Here is a 15,344-nt window from a genome sequence, read left to right on the forward strand (position 1 = left end):
TGGATGCCAAAAAAGGTCCGGCCGGACTAAACTTGGTCAACCAAATTTTGTCCGGCCGGACCAGTTTTGGTATCCAAAATCGGTCCAGCCGGACCGATTTTACCCGGACCGATATTTCTGTGACAGATCACTTATACTTGAGGATGGTAGAGACAATTATAAAATCTATCATTAAAACATGTCTTATCTTCAACTTCTGCATATAGCTAGCTCAGAATTTAATTTGTTAATTCTGACCCTTGGTCAGTTCTTTATTAATCTGGGAATACCCATGCATGCATTGTCATAAACAGCTACACATATCATCTCAGGACTGATCCAGAGGGGGTGGATGGGGTGGCTAGCCACTCACCATGCATAGCCTTGCAGCCACTCAGACATGCATTATTTAATAATGCTGAATATTACTGATCATGAACATGCACTCTTTCGTTATATCAACATGAACTAAATGCCTGCATTGCATCAGATTCCAATGCTAGCTGGCTATAACCTTACAGTAGATGGTAGCAATATACATGAACTTATCTATGATCATGGGCAGTATATTAACTATCACCAGGTAGTGGACTTTTTGAAGGAAAATATGGGGTCTGCTTTTAGGATTGAGTCAATTTTACTTTTATGTCTGCAGCAATTCACCCTAAGGCCATGAAATAATGCGACTGCCTCAAAATTTTAAGTTGGCTAAGTAGTGAAAAGCATACTGAGAATATTATAGCTACAACCTTTATGGTGATGTTTCTTCACTGTTAAAACGAGGTGTTACAGGTACACCCATCGTAAAGGTGTTCATGTACACCCATGGTATTTACAACACCCTAGGGGAGTATTGTAGCACTAGGGGTGTTGTTGAACACCACAAATGTCATTTTACTCCCCAATAATAACTAAGCCACTGTAAGGGTGTTTGCCTACACCTAGGTATATTGAAACCCACAATTGGATGCTTCTATTGAAAATTAGGTTATAAGTACAGTTTGCTAACTTCTATAAGAGTGACTTGGAAACAACTATGTGGTAAGTATAAGGTGTTGCAAATATATTATTGCGTACTGCTAATGTGCTTTGTTGTTGGTAGTCATTGAGTATAAATTGAAATCAACATGAAGGTTACTGGAATGCTATAGCAAGCCTACATTTCTTTTCAACAAAATGCCACCATGGAGAGCACTAGAACATCTTTAAAGTGTACCGTGACACCTTTATAGCTATTCCTAGAACACCCTTAGGGAGTGTTGCAATGCCCTTGTAACACCTTTTAGTTGCTCCTAGAGCACCCCTGGGGAGTACTACAACTCCCTTCAAAGGAGTTTAATTTACACAGCAGTTAGAACTCCCCAAAGGTGATTGGATTACACCCTATTTTTAACAGAGTTCTTGTGGGGCATGTCATGAGTAGGAGATGATAGTTCACATTTAGTTATTCAATGGAGTAAACCTAAACTATCATCTCCTACATATCACATATGACAGAGAGGAATGTGCAGTATGTGCACAGGTGTTACAGGTGTATTACAGTTTGTTTTAACCACTGGTGTTAACTCATGATCAACCTGTACTGGGATTACAAAATACATTAGGCCAGGAAAACTTGATTACTAGTTTCTCATCCACAAAAACTCAGATTTCCATGTAGGCGGGAGGTTATTTATTATTATTCATTAGTAAAGAAATACTCCAAATCAAGCTGTCTGTTATAAAGGTTAACTAAAACCTTTTAAGAACTATTACTGACGTATTAGCTACCTTTTCTGAGGTGCAAGTGACATTTGCTGTGCTGTAAAATGATAACCAGCCTTCCTAACATCAAAATACATGTGCACGTGATTGATCATGTGCAGTATATTAACTATCACTCTACCTGGTGATAGTTAATATACTGCCCATGATCATAGATAAGTTCATGTATATTGCTACCATCTACTGTAGGGTTATAGCCAGCTAGCATTGGAATCTGATGCAATGCAGGCATTTAGTTCATGTTGATATAACGAAAGAGTGCATGTTCATGATCAGTAATATTCAGCATTATTAAATAATGCATGTCTGAGTGGCTGCAAGGCTATGCATGGTGGGTGGCTAGCCACCCCATCCACCCCCTCTGGATCAGTCCTGAGATGATATGTGTAGCTGTTTATGACAATGCATGCATGGGTATTCCCAGATTAATAAAGAACTGACCAAGGGTCAGAATTAACAAATTAAATTCTGAGCTAGCTATATGCAGAAGTTGAAGATAAGACATGTTTTAATGATAGATTTTATAATTGTCTACCATCCTCAAGTATAAGTGATCCAGCATAGGCTGGTGATTTCCGTCATGTTGCTATAGTTGTTTGTCATAATCAACACTAACAGGCTGGATGAAAGATTCAACCAAACACTGCAGAGCCGATGATGCTTGTGAAGTTTATTGAGCATGTAAAAATATACTTGGGAAGAATATCTTGATGCCTGTGTTTTTGCATACAACATTACACACCAAGAGTCCAGTATTGACCATGCATTTGAGTTGATGTATGCCAGAAGAAAACCTCTACTTCCCACTCGGACAGCTAGCTACTGACATGGAAAAGAAGAATGCAGGACTTTTATCATCTCACACTGCTTTAAATTAAAACAGCATTAATTTTGCGACTATGTTCATCGCTGCATATAGCTATGACATGGAATTTAGTTTCTAGCTACTAACCCGTATATCAACTCGGGAAACGAACCATCTAGTTATGACAAACTCCTGGACCAACATTTATAAGTAAATTTATATTATTGGATGTATATCAGCACATTGCTGTCTTTCCAATATAATATAATCATAATCATAAACTATACGCTACTCATTTATATAGTTTCCAGGCCAAGTCGGCTGCAGTGATCCGTCACAAAAAACTTAGCATGGACCGACCTGTCCACACACCCGCGGACGTACCAAAATCGATCCAAGTGGTCAGGGGGTGCATGAGGCCAACCAAGTTTTGGCCGGACCAATTTTAGTCTGGCCGGACGAATTTTGGATGCCAAAAATGGTCCGGCAGGACTATACTTGGTCAACCAAATTTTGTCCGGCAGGACCAGTTTTGGTATCCAAAATCGGTCCGGCCGGACCGATTTTACCCGGACCAATATTTCTGTGACAGAGCCTGGGCAAACTTATAACAATGAAAGTCACATATGCTAGATCAAGTAATCATTTAAAGTCTGTATAGTTCTTGTTAGGTTAGGTAATTCTAAGGCTGCAGCACATGTTACTGTCAGACCTTCAGTGCTGGTCACTGTAAAGTGCTAATAATAGTAATAATATGGAGTTTGAAGCATGCAACTACAAAAGGCAGACAGTGATGGGTGACTTTCTGGGAGCATATAATTCCCACCCAGTATGATTGACCTTTTTTTTAATTTGAAAGCCTTAAGACTATACTTTTTTACTTATTACAAATAAATTAACAAGCTACTTCCCGTTAAGAGACAGAATATGAGACTGTTCTATTAGGGTGACCGACTGCTTTATTAGAGTATCTCGATCTTTTGTAAAAAGTTTTGTAATTCCCTAACCTAGCTATAGCTAGTTCGTAAAATATCTCATGTTTGGAAGGAAGGGAGACTACTTGCATGAGTGATGAGTCCTCTTCTGCATCAACAAACCATCTTTAGTGCAAAAATAACAGTTGCTTGCAGTATCTCCTGGTCCCGGTTTTACCAAGAAATCTCCCGCTCCCGCTACCCTCCCGGTTTTACCAATACCCCTGAGTGCGACCGTATTTGCTTCTCAGTGAACTTCAGTAGCAGAGGTTTTCACGCATATCAAAGTATTTCGCCATATACATCACGAGACGACGAACTAACTGACGTGCGAATGGGAAGCCGGTTGAAAATGCTATCCTAAGCAGTGCTTACAACTGTGGGACACATTCCTAGGAAGATCAAGATCTCCAGTCAGCTCGATATTTATTGCGTAGTGGTACGAGCTGACCTCCATCTTAAGTCCTAGATACTCAACATGAGACTCAATGTGCTCTTGTGATCATCTAAAATAATTGGCGAAAAAACTTTGGCGAATTGAACGCTATTCGCCAAATTCGTCAAAGTTTCTTACCGCCAAAGTTTTTTACTATACGGTATTTAACATATACTTTTACTGGTTCCTTTTGACTTCATATTTTTCAGTGGACCTATACTTCTTCCAAATTCACTTCTAAGGCTTCTTATGTGGTTGGGGTAACTTCCAAAGGTGGTGTTAGGTGTGTGTTCTATTAAGCTTTGGTAACAACATAGGCAATTATAGTAGTAGTTCATGATATAATTATGCATAGAAGCCACACAACAGGTGCCTTTCAAGATTGTAGTGGTTGCATGCCATGAGTGCACTGCATGTACGTCTATGGATTTAAATTTACTGCATGCAAATAGCTTTATATATTAGTCATAAAAACTACTGCTTAGTCCATTGGTTTTTCACTCTAAAGAGTGTAGTTCTCTAATCATATAACTGCGTCCAGTTTATCTGTGATCATCATCTACCAAGCAGCTACCGATAGTATAGCCAAAGTCTCTTTGGAAATAGCAGAAAGGTATACAGCATACATAATAATGGAGCAGTTGGTTCTATAGAGTTTGCAGCAGCTGCAAAATACTTACCAGCTGTATAACTACATGCTGTTAAAAAAGGTGTTCAGCTACTTTATTTTGTATTTGCATATCTCAAATTCAGCCTACATATATGGCTGGTTTTTATATTACAGGAGTGAGGAAGAGTGATTGTTGTTTTACACCAGTTTTACATCTATTTGATTTAAAATTTTCAAGTGTTAACTATATCTAATCCAAAATAGCCGTACTGTAAAAAAGTGTGCGGCCCTTAAAAAGGCTATGGTGAAAAGGGATGTGAAATCCAATGTGGCAGCCAAGAAATGGCTGTGATGGTAGCGTTAATGGTAAAAATTTTAATAACGACAATTCAGGTACCAAAATTTACCTGAATTGTCATAAATTTTTACCATTAATCTACTATCACAGCCGTTTCTTGGCCACCACCTTGGATTTCACATCATTTTTCACCATAGCCTTTTTAAGGGCCGCACTCATTTTATACAGTTTGGCAGTTTTGGATTAGATTTCACTTCCTTTTGTTTTTGTATACCCCAAATCCGGCCTATGGCTGGCTTTGGGACTTTTTAACCTATATTTTTTCCTTACCACAGGAAGCAGAAAAGATGAAGCAGATGTTAAATACTTTATATATTACTGATTTTATCAGTAAATTTCCAAATTATATATATATATATATATATGTATATAATACGTATATTTATTACAGAACTCTCTGCATGGTGGTTTCTTTGTAACTTAACACTATACAAGGTGACTTCTTCTGCTGATCTCTCTACAGGGTGAATTGTTTGTAGCTGAACTATCTACAAGGTAACTTCATCTAGCTGATCTGTCTACAGGGTCATTTGTTTGTAGTTGAATTCTGTACAGGTGATTTGTTTGCAGCGGAGCACTTTACAGAATGGTATTTTTTCAGCTGAACTCTCTACAAGGTAACTTCTTCTAGCTAATCTTTCTACAGGGTGACATGTTTGCAGCTGAAGTCTCTACAAGATAACTTCTTCTAGCTAATGTATCTACAGGGCGATTTATGTGTAGCTGAATTCTCTACAGGGTGAAGTTGAAGTCTTTACATGATGTTTTCTTTGTAGCTGAACTCACTACAAGGTGATTTGTTCTAGCTTAATTCTCTACAGAGTGAAGTATTCATAGCAGAGCTCTCTACAACAGGGGCGTATCTAGCCCAAACATGATGCCCCGGGCAAGCTCATCTACTTGTACACCTACTCCAGTGAACAACCTGTGTGGGTTCATACATGCATTCATTAAATTGTGGTTTTCAAGTGCATGGCATGGCTAGCTATAGTTATTAACTCTTATCTGTATGCATATAAAATAGCTCATCAGTCTACAATCACTCCATACTAGCCTCTAGCTACGATTCATGTATCGATTTTGGGACAGCAGCATCACGTGCCACACAAAAGGATACTTCCAACTCATAATGAACAATACTAGGTACTGAACCGATAGATTTCTTACACTGACTCGTACATGTGCGGATCACAAAACGCATGACACCGGTTCATCCACGTACTCAGCCATGGTAGGGGAATCCATTCCCTGCAACCACCCACCAACTCTACCACACCCTGCTGAGTGGTCCTACGAAGTATCGTCAGCAGTTCTCTCACGTTATTCCCTCGTCATAGTTGTATAAATCCGGGCACAGATTATTCAGCACTAGACCTCTACCTGCTGAAATGAAGTAGCCAAACAGCTAGTCGCCGAGTCATCTTGAGTATTTTCCACTACACGGGGTCTATATACAGGCAAACTCCAAACTATCACTTCGATACTCGTTTCGATGAGACTACACTCTCTGACTCTTCATTTTGGGCGGGCGCATCTCCGTTTTTCAGATTTAAATATAGTATCTCGTAATCTACGGGGCTATTATTAGAAGTCAGACTTTTAATTAAACGCGCAGCGCTTATTTTCCATGCAAGAATTCGCTGCAAGCGTTCGCTACAGTCAGTGGTTCCCTAATGGATAGAATTGTAATCGTGAACAGTGTATTCATGCGGGGCCCTTGTGCGTGGCTGTCACGCACGAAGATTTTCTGATGCCAGGGCAAGGTGAGCTGATGCCTGGGAAAATGCCAAGATATGCCCGGGTGTAGATACGCCACTGCTCTACAAGGTGATTTGTTTGCAGCTGAACTCTATACATGATGGTTCTTTGTAGCTGAACTCTCTACAAGGTAACTGATCTCTCCACAGGGTGAATTGGTTGTATATAGCTGAACTCTCTACAAGATAACTTCTTCTAACTGATCTCTCTACAGGATCACTTGTTTATAGCTGATATCTCTACTGGGTGATTTGTTTGTAGCTAAACTCTCTACATGGTGGTTTCTTCGTAACTGAACTCGACGATCTTTTTGTAGCTGAAATCTCTACAATTGATTTGTTTGCAGCTGAACTCTCTACATGGTGGTTTCTTTGTAACTGACCTCTCTACAAAGTGACTTCTTCTAGCTGATCTCTCCACAGGGTGATTTTTGTTTGTAGCTGAACTCGCCACAAGGTAATTTCTTCCAGCTGATCTCTTTACAGGGCAAATTTTTTGTAGCTGAACTCTCTATAAGGTAACTTCTTCTTACTGATATCTCTAAAGGTTGAATTGTTTGTAGCTGAACTATGTACAGGGTGATTTGTTTGCAGCTGAACTCTCTACATGATGGGTTCTTTGTAGCTGAACTGTCTATAAAGTGACTTCTTCTATATAGCTGATCTTTCTACAAGGTGATTTGTTTGTAGCTGAACTCTCTACAAGGTAATTACTTCTAGCTGATCACTGTACAGGATGAAATTCTTATAGCTGAACTCTCTACAAGGTAACTTCTTCTAGCTGATCTATTTACAGGGTGATCTGTGTGTAGCTGAACTCTCTACCGGTGTTTATTTGCAGCTGAACCCCCTACATAATGGTTTCTTTGTAGCTGAGCTCTCTACATGGTGGTTGCTTTGTAGCTGAACTCTCTACAATGTGTCTTCTTCTAACATAACTTTTTCCGCAGTTGAACTCCCTACAAGGTAACTTTTTCTAGCTGATCTATCTACTGGGTGAATTGTTTGTTACTGAACTCTCTACAGCGTGATTTGTTTGCAGCTGATCTCTATGCATGTTAGTTGTTTCTAGCTGATCTCTTAAATTCTTTTCAGGTTGACTGCTCTATTAGGAAGACTGCTCTATTAGAGTATCTCGAGCTCGCACTTGATAAACCAAGTTGGATTTCGTGCTATAACTCCGTTGCTTTAAGTCAAAAATAAAAAATAAAAAACCACAAATATTCTATACAAACTTCTAACTAGCTTAACTACCAAACTAAGTACTTTAACTACAAAACTAGCTACCTTAACTACAAAACAACCTTAATTAATAACTTAGTTCAACAAATCTATGCCATCTTCTGGGTATAAGCCATAATGCTTCAGGATCATTTTGGCATTATATCGCCAAAGAGTAACTGACAAGCGCTGAAGCAATTGTTTCCTTGCTAACTGTCTGGGAATACCACTTTTAACAGTGGTACGGTCGGCAATCGTGGATAAGGTTGATAAAGCAAAGGGTGTCCAAACACCAAACGACTCGCAAACCAAGGGAAAAAATTCACCACCATGGTTGTTAACAGTTTCCAAATAATAGTCATCCTTAGCCTCCTCACCGGCAGCAGCAGCTACCCCAGCCTTAGATGCAGCAGCGGAAATAAAGGAAGGCTGAGTTGTGCACCTGACAGAGAGGTCAAAGTAAGCAGGACGGTCTAGAGTAAAATCAGGATGGTAAATGTCCCCAGGACGAGATTGATCAGAGGCAATGCTTTGCTCACTGAGAACACCAGGGTGATCTTGCAGTAGAGCATGATGTACTATAGAAACAAGAGCATCATGGCGTTGGATACGTAGTGGGCCATGAGAGCAACCAAGAAGATGGTCACCAAACTGATCTATGACAGACAAACATGTACAAAGTGGTAACAATGGGAAAAGAGTAACACCAAACCATAAACGGACAGCGATAACAAACTCATGTGGAGAAAAGGCCAAACCCAATGTTGGTTGAGGGATGGCCTTCAGCCAGCCACTGCTAACACCAGAGGAGTGAGCAACAGTACGTAAACGAGCCTGGTCACGGATTGTGGACTCGGAGGTGTTGAAAATGCTTGCAAATAATTGATCATCAAGGGAAGCCTGTAAGTCATTTTGGGAAGATAAGTTAGAAGGCAAGATGGATAGACTTTGGAAATAGGAGATAGCACAATTTTCATCTGGAAAAAAGGAAGTCACATAAAAATTTGGTGCAAAACGGGACACCAAAATCCAGGCTGAGTTACAGGAACCCAAAAAGGCTGGATGTGAAGAGCATTGGGACTCATGCAAACCCAAGCTTCCTAAACGGAATGGCAAAGTAGCTTGAGACCAAACATTATCAGAGATGCTACAGCACAAAAGACAGTTGCGTAGGTTAGAGTCAAACACAGATGGAAAGCAGCCTAATGATGAAGAAGGGACACAGCGCAATATGTCAATGATCTTACAAACACTGAGACAGCTCCTAAGCAAATGCAATTCAATTTGAGGATCTCTTATTTTGCTTTAAGTCTGATTCTTCTACACCATTGAAGAGCCTTTCTATGATGATTACTGTATCTGTACAGCGATTTTCAAAGCGATTTTCAAAGCATTACCCCCAAGAGGTTTTTCTGGTAGGCTTAACAAGTAGTCGCTTTTTATTAGCTAATCTCGATTGCGTAATTGTTACACACCTTTGGTTTTTTCATTGTATCTTCCTGGCTTTTATAATAATAATAATTTTTAGCTCGATTTCTTTCAAACAACAGAAGATTTGAGGTTCAGTAGTTAACCTATTCACCCACCAATTTCCAGCTTCTTCCAATAAGCGGTTTACCCTGTAGGCGCGACAACATATTGGTGTTATTTTTCGTGAGTAATCGGTAATAACTCTTTACCTGTTTATCGTATTGCAGCCAACGTTGGTACCGAGATGCGCAGTTATACCTACCTTCAATGTGCTAAAATTTCAAGGTAATCGGATATGGTGCTCGTGTTTTATACCAGTTTTTGTAAGTGTCCGAACAGATGAAGAAGAAACTAAGCCAATTTTTGTAGTCGAATATCTCGGGAACGCCTGAAGCGATTTCGCTCAAATTAGGTATGTGGAGTACTGACGTTGGTGGGCGTGTCCACAGCAAGAATCGTCTTCCAAGGCAGCATAGAGGTACTTGCGAAACTTTTTGTTTTCGTTCTTCCTGTCAATATACTCATAGGTGTTGCTCGCCGGCTTCTTGGGCCGCACGACACACTACCGTGTGTCTTGATAACTTATACTATAAAATTTAAGTTATTGACACTGAGGCTGTTTTAGGGTGATATTGTTGGCCAGAAAAGCCAAACTTTCATGATCCCTAATATACAAACCAGGAGCGCATCGAATGCTATGGACAAGGATGCGCGGTGTTACTCCGAACACTACCGATGGCTAATACGGAGAAATTCAAACATGGTGCCCAATGTTGTAATTGGTTACATCATTCTTACTCGCAACATGGATATACTGAATGGGCTGCTATTTTATCGTCTAGTGTGAAGATAGACTAGCCATTACGTACAGTATGTTACCATTTCGGTTTTTATCGTAATTTCGCATAATTTTGCTCTTACTGTCGCTCTTACTGTGTTCCTAGGATTAGTAACAACACCCCTAGTGTTAGAAAACGCCTTTAAGATTACGAACAGCGCCCTTAGGATTAGGAACAGCGCCCTTGGGATTAGAAACAGCGCCTTTGGGATTAGGAACAGCGACCTTGGGACTAGGAAAAGAACCCTTAGGATTAGGAAGAAGCGCTAGTAGGATTAGGACAACGTTTTAAAACATTAGGTTAGGGTTAGGGTATGGGTTAGATATATAGTGATATATATTGATTAACATTTGTGACATTTAAATATGGCAAAATAAGAAGAGGTTTCAGCTAGCATCGGTGGTACAGTGGTTAGAAACACTGCTCTTCAGGCTGTAGGTATGTGGTTCGAGTGCCCCTTGTGACAAGTTTTTTTTCCATTTTCTGTACCTTTTGCTGTCATATTTTTTCTAAGTTATAATGGTAACATACTGTACCTAACTGCTTTTGTGAAGATAGCAAAGCTGCTTTGATAGTAAGATCGTCGAGTGGAAGGTAAAGCTTGGAATAGTCAAGCGGAGTAATTTTACGTGATTATCGACTGTATACAGACTGTCCTGCTAAGCCTGTGCTACTATTCCTCCGTCGTGCTATTGTACTTCGTTTCCATAGCTTCGCTTTGTCGCAGCGGAAACGTGATATATTGGAGTGTGCGCCTCTGCATAATATCCTAATTAGAAACTTTCAATAGTTTGTAGTACACGGCAGCCTTGTTTGAATTTCGCTCTTTACCTAGTTACATGCTCTCTTGTCCATAGTATTCGATGCGCTCCTGACAGTATTATTGTACCGTATGATAAAAACACTGAACACTGAAACTTTAAAGGCTTGTGTCTTCAGATTGCATAGAGTCCAAATTTGGTATGTGGTGTATCGTCTCATTTTGTAAAGGTAGGAGGCAGCGGCAAATGCATGAAAATCCTGCACAGACTGGTGTGGCACACCGGCTTCGGCCACACAACACACTACTATGTGTATTGATAGTTGCATATGTTAATATTCCTGTTGTAGTATTAGTAAGCCTTTTTACTTATAGCTAGTATGTGCTTATCATGAAACACAAAATGGACGTTATCTGAAATGACGTCATAATCGACAAAATGGCCGTGTTTAGTGTGGTCACTTCGTATGTAATCACTAAAATGAGCTTTGTTTTTCTGATTTCACGACATGGAACTATTGGATAATAAAGGTAAAAGTCTAGTTATCGTGATGCGTTGCCACAATTCCTAATTGATTTAAATAACTCTGACTCTTTCTCAGTTAATATTTCTAATTATTGTAGTAATATACATGTGTGATTTTTTTTGTTCCTGAGCGCATCAGCAGTGCTGGCTGCTCAGTAATAATAAATAAACAGATGTGGCGATGCGAAATAGTCCAACTAGGTCAAACCAGACTTAAGTTAGTCTCGTGCCCAGGCCGGTTTTTTTCTTTTTGTGTTGGGGTAGAGAAAAAAGGGTCTGATGGATCTCCAATACCTTTTTGTGCAGCCGGATCTACATCTTTTGGGGATCGTTGATTAGTAGTGATGAATAACAAAGGCTTGTTAACGAAACAACAATAGGAAATACGGCGCGCGTTTGCTTGGCAAGGCTGCATCCTTGGGCACGCGCCGTATTTCCTATTGTTGCTTCGTTAACAAGCCTTTACTATTCATCACTACTAATCAACGATCACCAAAAGTTGTATATCCGGCTGCACAAAAAAAGGTATTGGAGATCCACCAGGCCCTTTTTTCTCCGCCCCCACACAAAAAGAAAATAAGCGGTCTGGGCACGAGACTAGACTTAAGTTTGCTATCGACGAAAAGCCACGCGCATTTCCCTTGTAATTTAGTATTTATACCTCACCTTGACCCTTGCTGCAGTGTGTAAACGTTAACAGAGCGAATCGCCATCTCTCCCAATAGCCTCTGTACAAAAGTGTCCACACTATCGGCCGCCATTTTGTGCTTTGACGTCATTGCGGATAAGGTCCATTATGTATTGGAAGGTGTCATGTTAGCTATACATATATATTATAGAGTCACTACTGATGTTTTTACAGATGTTAAAGCTCATACTATTGGCAGTGTGGGCAGCTACTGTGAGTTGTAAGCAGAACAACTTACCTAGCTTTAGCACCAGCAAGACACTTGATTGTACAGAAAACATGCATCCCACTGATCCCTGCAAGCTAACGCTGGTAGTACAGCCATTGACATCAATGACCTACTATGATCATGGCAGAAGTATGAAAGGAATTAGAGCAGCTTTTGATTCTAAACAACAACTGGTGATTCTCGACCCAAAGGACAAAATTAATGATAAAATGCAGCACCCAATCGTTACTGATGGCTATTTCAGGCCTATCATAACTATCAATGGACAAATGCCTGGTCCTACTATTATTGCTTATAAAAACCAAAGGATGAAAATAACCGTCTACAATCTACTTATGAATGCTGAAGGCATAACAGTTCACTGGCATGGCATGCACCAAATAGGAACACAGAGGGCAGATGGGGTGCCATATGTTACACAATTACTTATCATGGCTGGACAAAACTATCGTTATGATTTTTTAGCTAGTCCATCAGGGACACATTGGTATCATGCACACAGTGGCGCACAAAGAACAGATGGCCTGTACGGAGCATTGATAATAAAGGATGATTTACTGGGTAAATTGTATGACTATGACTTACCTAATGAGCACACATTAATGTTAATGGATTGGCAAAAGGACGCATCGATTGATTTGTTTTATAATGTAGCAAGAAATTTGGGTTATTATAAAGATGATCCATCCAAAGATCCACCATTTACTAAATATGGTTTCACCAAGACATATGATGAGACTGCAGTTGGTGGTATACCATTTTGGTCAGGCATCATTAATGATAGAGGGAGACACTATGATGAAAAGGGTACACCAAACATGCCTGTTACAAGCTTAAACCATTTTAAGTGTAAAAAAGGAAATAAATATCGATTTAGGTTAATTGGGGTTCAACTGTTATATGCATTTGCATTTCGAATTGATCAACATAAATTGACAGTGATTGCAAGTGACGGTGTTCAAATCAAAAGCATTGACCAGGTTGACTATGTCATAGTAAACACTGGCGAGCGATATGATGTAGTTGTAAATTGTGACCAAGAAGTTGGAGACTACATGATTTATGCTGAAACATTGGAAAACATAAACGATAAACGTGTCTTTTATAATCCAATTTCTAAACATCGAGCTGAAGCTGTGTTACGTTATGATGGTTCAACAACTCCTCCCAGTGACAATGAAAGGAAATCCTGTGACAGTACTAAGACAAGCAAAAGCAATGACGATGCTAAAGGTGATGGCAATGCTAGAAATGATGACCATGCTAAAAGTGATAACTATGATAAAGGTGATGACCATGGTAGGGGTAATGATGACAATGGAAAAACTGGATTAGGTTTCAAGAATAATAAATACTGTGATAGTACTAGACTGAAAGTCGTAAATTGTCCATTTGGAGAGCTTTCATCATTAAACTTCAATTGCATAAATGTTGACAAGTTTGAACCTTATGACGCAAGCAGTATTCCACCATCTATCAAAAACACCCCAAAGAAAACCCTATTTTACAGTATTGGGTTTGATGGTGAAGAATCTACACATGCAGCCTCCATAGATGGCATAAATTTTCGGTTTCCATCTCAACCTCCGCTTGATGATATCACCACTTTTGAAAAGGCAACATGTCCTATAAGGGGTTGCGATCACGATGAATACAAGAACTGTGCCTGCACTCATATTATAGACTTAAATGATTTAAACAGAGGCGATGTCATCGAAATAGTTCTGGTCAACAGACTTGTTTTTGATTTACCCCGTGGGATGTCACATCCCATACATCTACATGGACACTATTTCTATGTCAGTGATGTAGAATATCCAAAATACGATGATAAAACTGGTCATTTCTTGTCTTCTACTGGTAAAGTTGAATGCAAAACATCAGATAACAATGATTGTAAAAGGTTCTTCATCACCTCAGAGAACAGCAAGACAGATTTTTCACAGAAAGTTCAATGGAAAGATAATAAATCCCCAAACCCACAAGGAAATTATGTTCAAAAGGACACAGTGATAGTGCCCTTTGGAGGATACACTGCAATAAGATTTGTGGTAGATAATCCAGGATGGTGGCTCTTCCATTGCCACGTTGAAGAGCACGCTCTACATGGAATGACTGCTCTCATCAAAGAACTACAGTAGTGCCTTGATATACAGACACAACTGGCTTCTATAGAATTTCTGTTAGCTACATTTTAGATTTTAGTTTAGCCTATTGCCAATACTTTAGTTTCATTTTTTGTATCATTTATAAGCCAGTTATAGCTATACAGTTTGCACCATTATAATTGAATAATGACCAAGACATGAAAGCATGTTGCTGTAATCATAAATATCTACTGCACATGCATGATTAGGTACCTGCCGATTATGCTGGCATAATTTTGAGCATAATAGGTACCTAAAACATTGAGCATAATGCCAGCATAATAGGTTAAATATTTGTACGATAGTATAAATTCTTGCTGGAAAAATGACAATTGCAAAATAAGATCGATATACACTAATAGAACAGTCAGTAACTCTAATAGAACAATCATCAAACTGACTGTTCTATTAGAGTATATCGATCTTTTCTCTTACATGCAGCAAGAATTTATTATTTATGTTCCAGCCACTCATTTTTTTTCTTTCTATACAGTATTAAACTAGTAGCAAAGCATATGAACTAAGGATGCACCTATCAATGTATTGCCCCACCCCCCCCCCCCCCCTCGGGCGTAAGTGGGGCTTTACAGGGGGAATTGACACGAAACTGCTGCCCCACTATGGGGCATTTGACGATCGTTCAGTAAGTGCCCAAATATTTTTTGTTGTAACTTCCTTCGCTATGTCAAATCCCGAGTTAATCCCGCGTTGCAACTGGGGCCAACGGTGGGGATTTGACACGATAGGTTTGCCCTACTATGGGGCATTTGACATTCGGCTG

The 15,344-nt window shown here is 39.5% G+C and overlaps 1 protein-coding gene across 2 annotated transcripts; it reads left to right on the forward strand.

Moving 5' to 3' along the window:
• Window positions 1–4,435: 4,435 nt before the first annotated feature.
• Window positions 4,436–14,730, forward strand: LOC136246469 (uncharacterized). Of its 2 annotated transcripts, none has more exons than XM_066037947.1 (2): window positions 4,436–4,571; window positions 12,362–14,730. In XM_066037947.1, the coding sequence occupies exon 2, from the start codon at window positions 12,362–12,364 to the stop codon at window positions 14,555–14,557; it is 2,196 nt and encodes a 731-aa protein (XP_065894019.1). In that variant the 5' UTR covers window positions 4,436–4,571; the 3' UTR covers window positions 14,558–14,730. The 2 variants fall into 2 exon arrangements, with proteins under 2 accessions (XP_065894019.1, XP_065894018.1); XM_066037946.1 differs by having other exon boundaries at window positions 4,444–4,571; window positions 12,339–14,730.
• Window positions 14,731–15,344: the final 614 nt, after the last annotated feature.

The sequence above is a fragment of the Dysidea avara genome, chromosome 2, assembly GCF_963678975.1.
Source record: "Dysidea avara chromosome 2, odDysAvar1.4, whole genome shotgun sequence".
NCBI lineage: Eukaryota > Metazoa > Porifera > Demospongiae > Dictyoceratida > Dysideidae > Dysidea > Dysidea avara.

Bases quoted from the DNA above. Each gene is read 5' to 3' on its own strand.
- LOC136246469 (XM_066037946.1), top strand. From the start codon at position 12,350: ATGTTTTTACAGATGTTAAAGCTCATACTATTGGCAGTGTGGGCAGCT.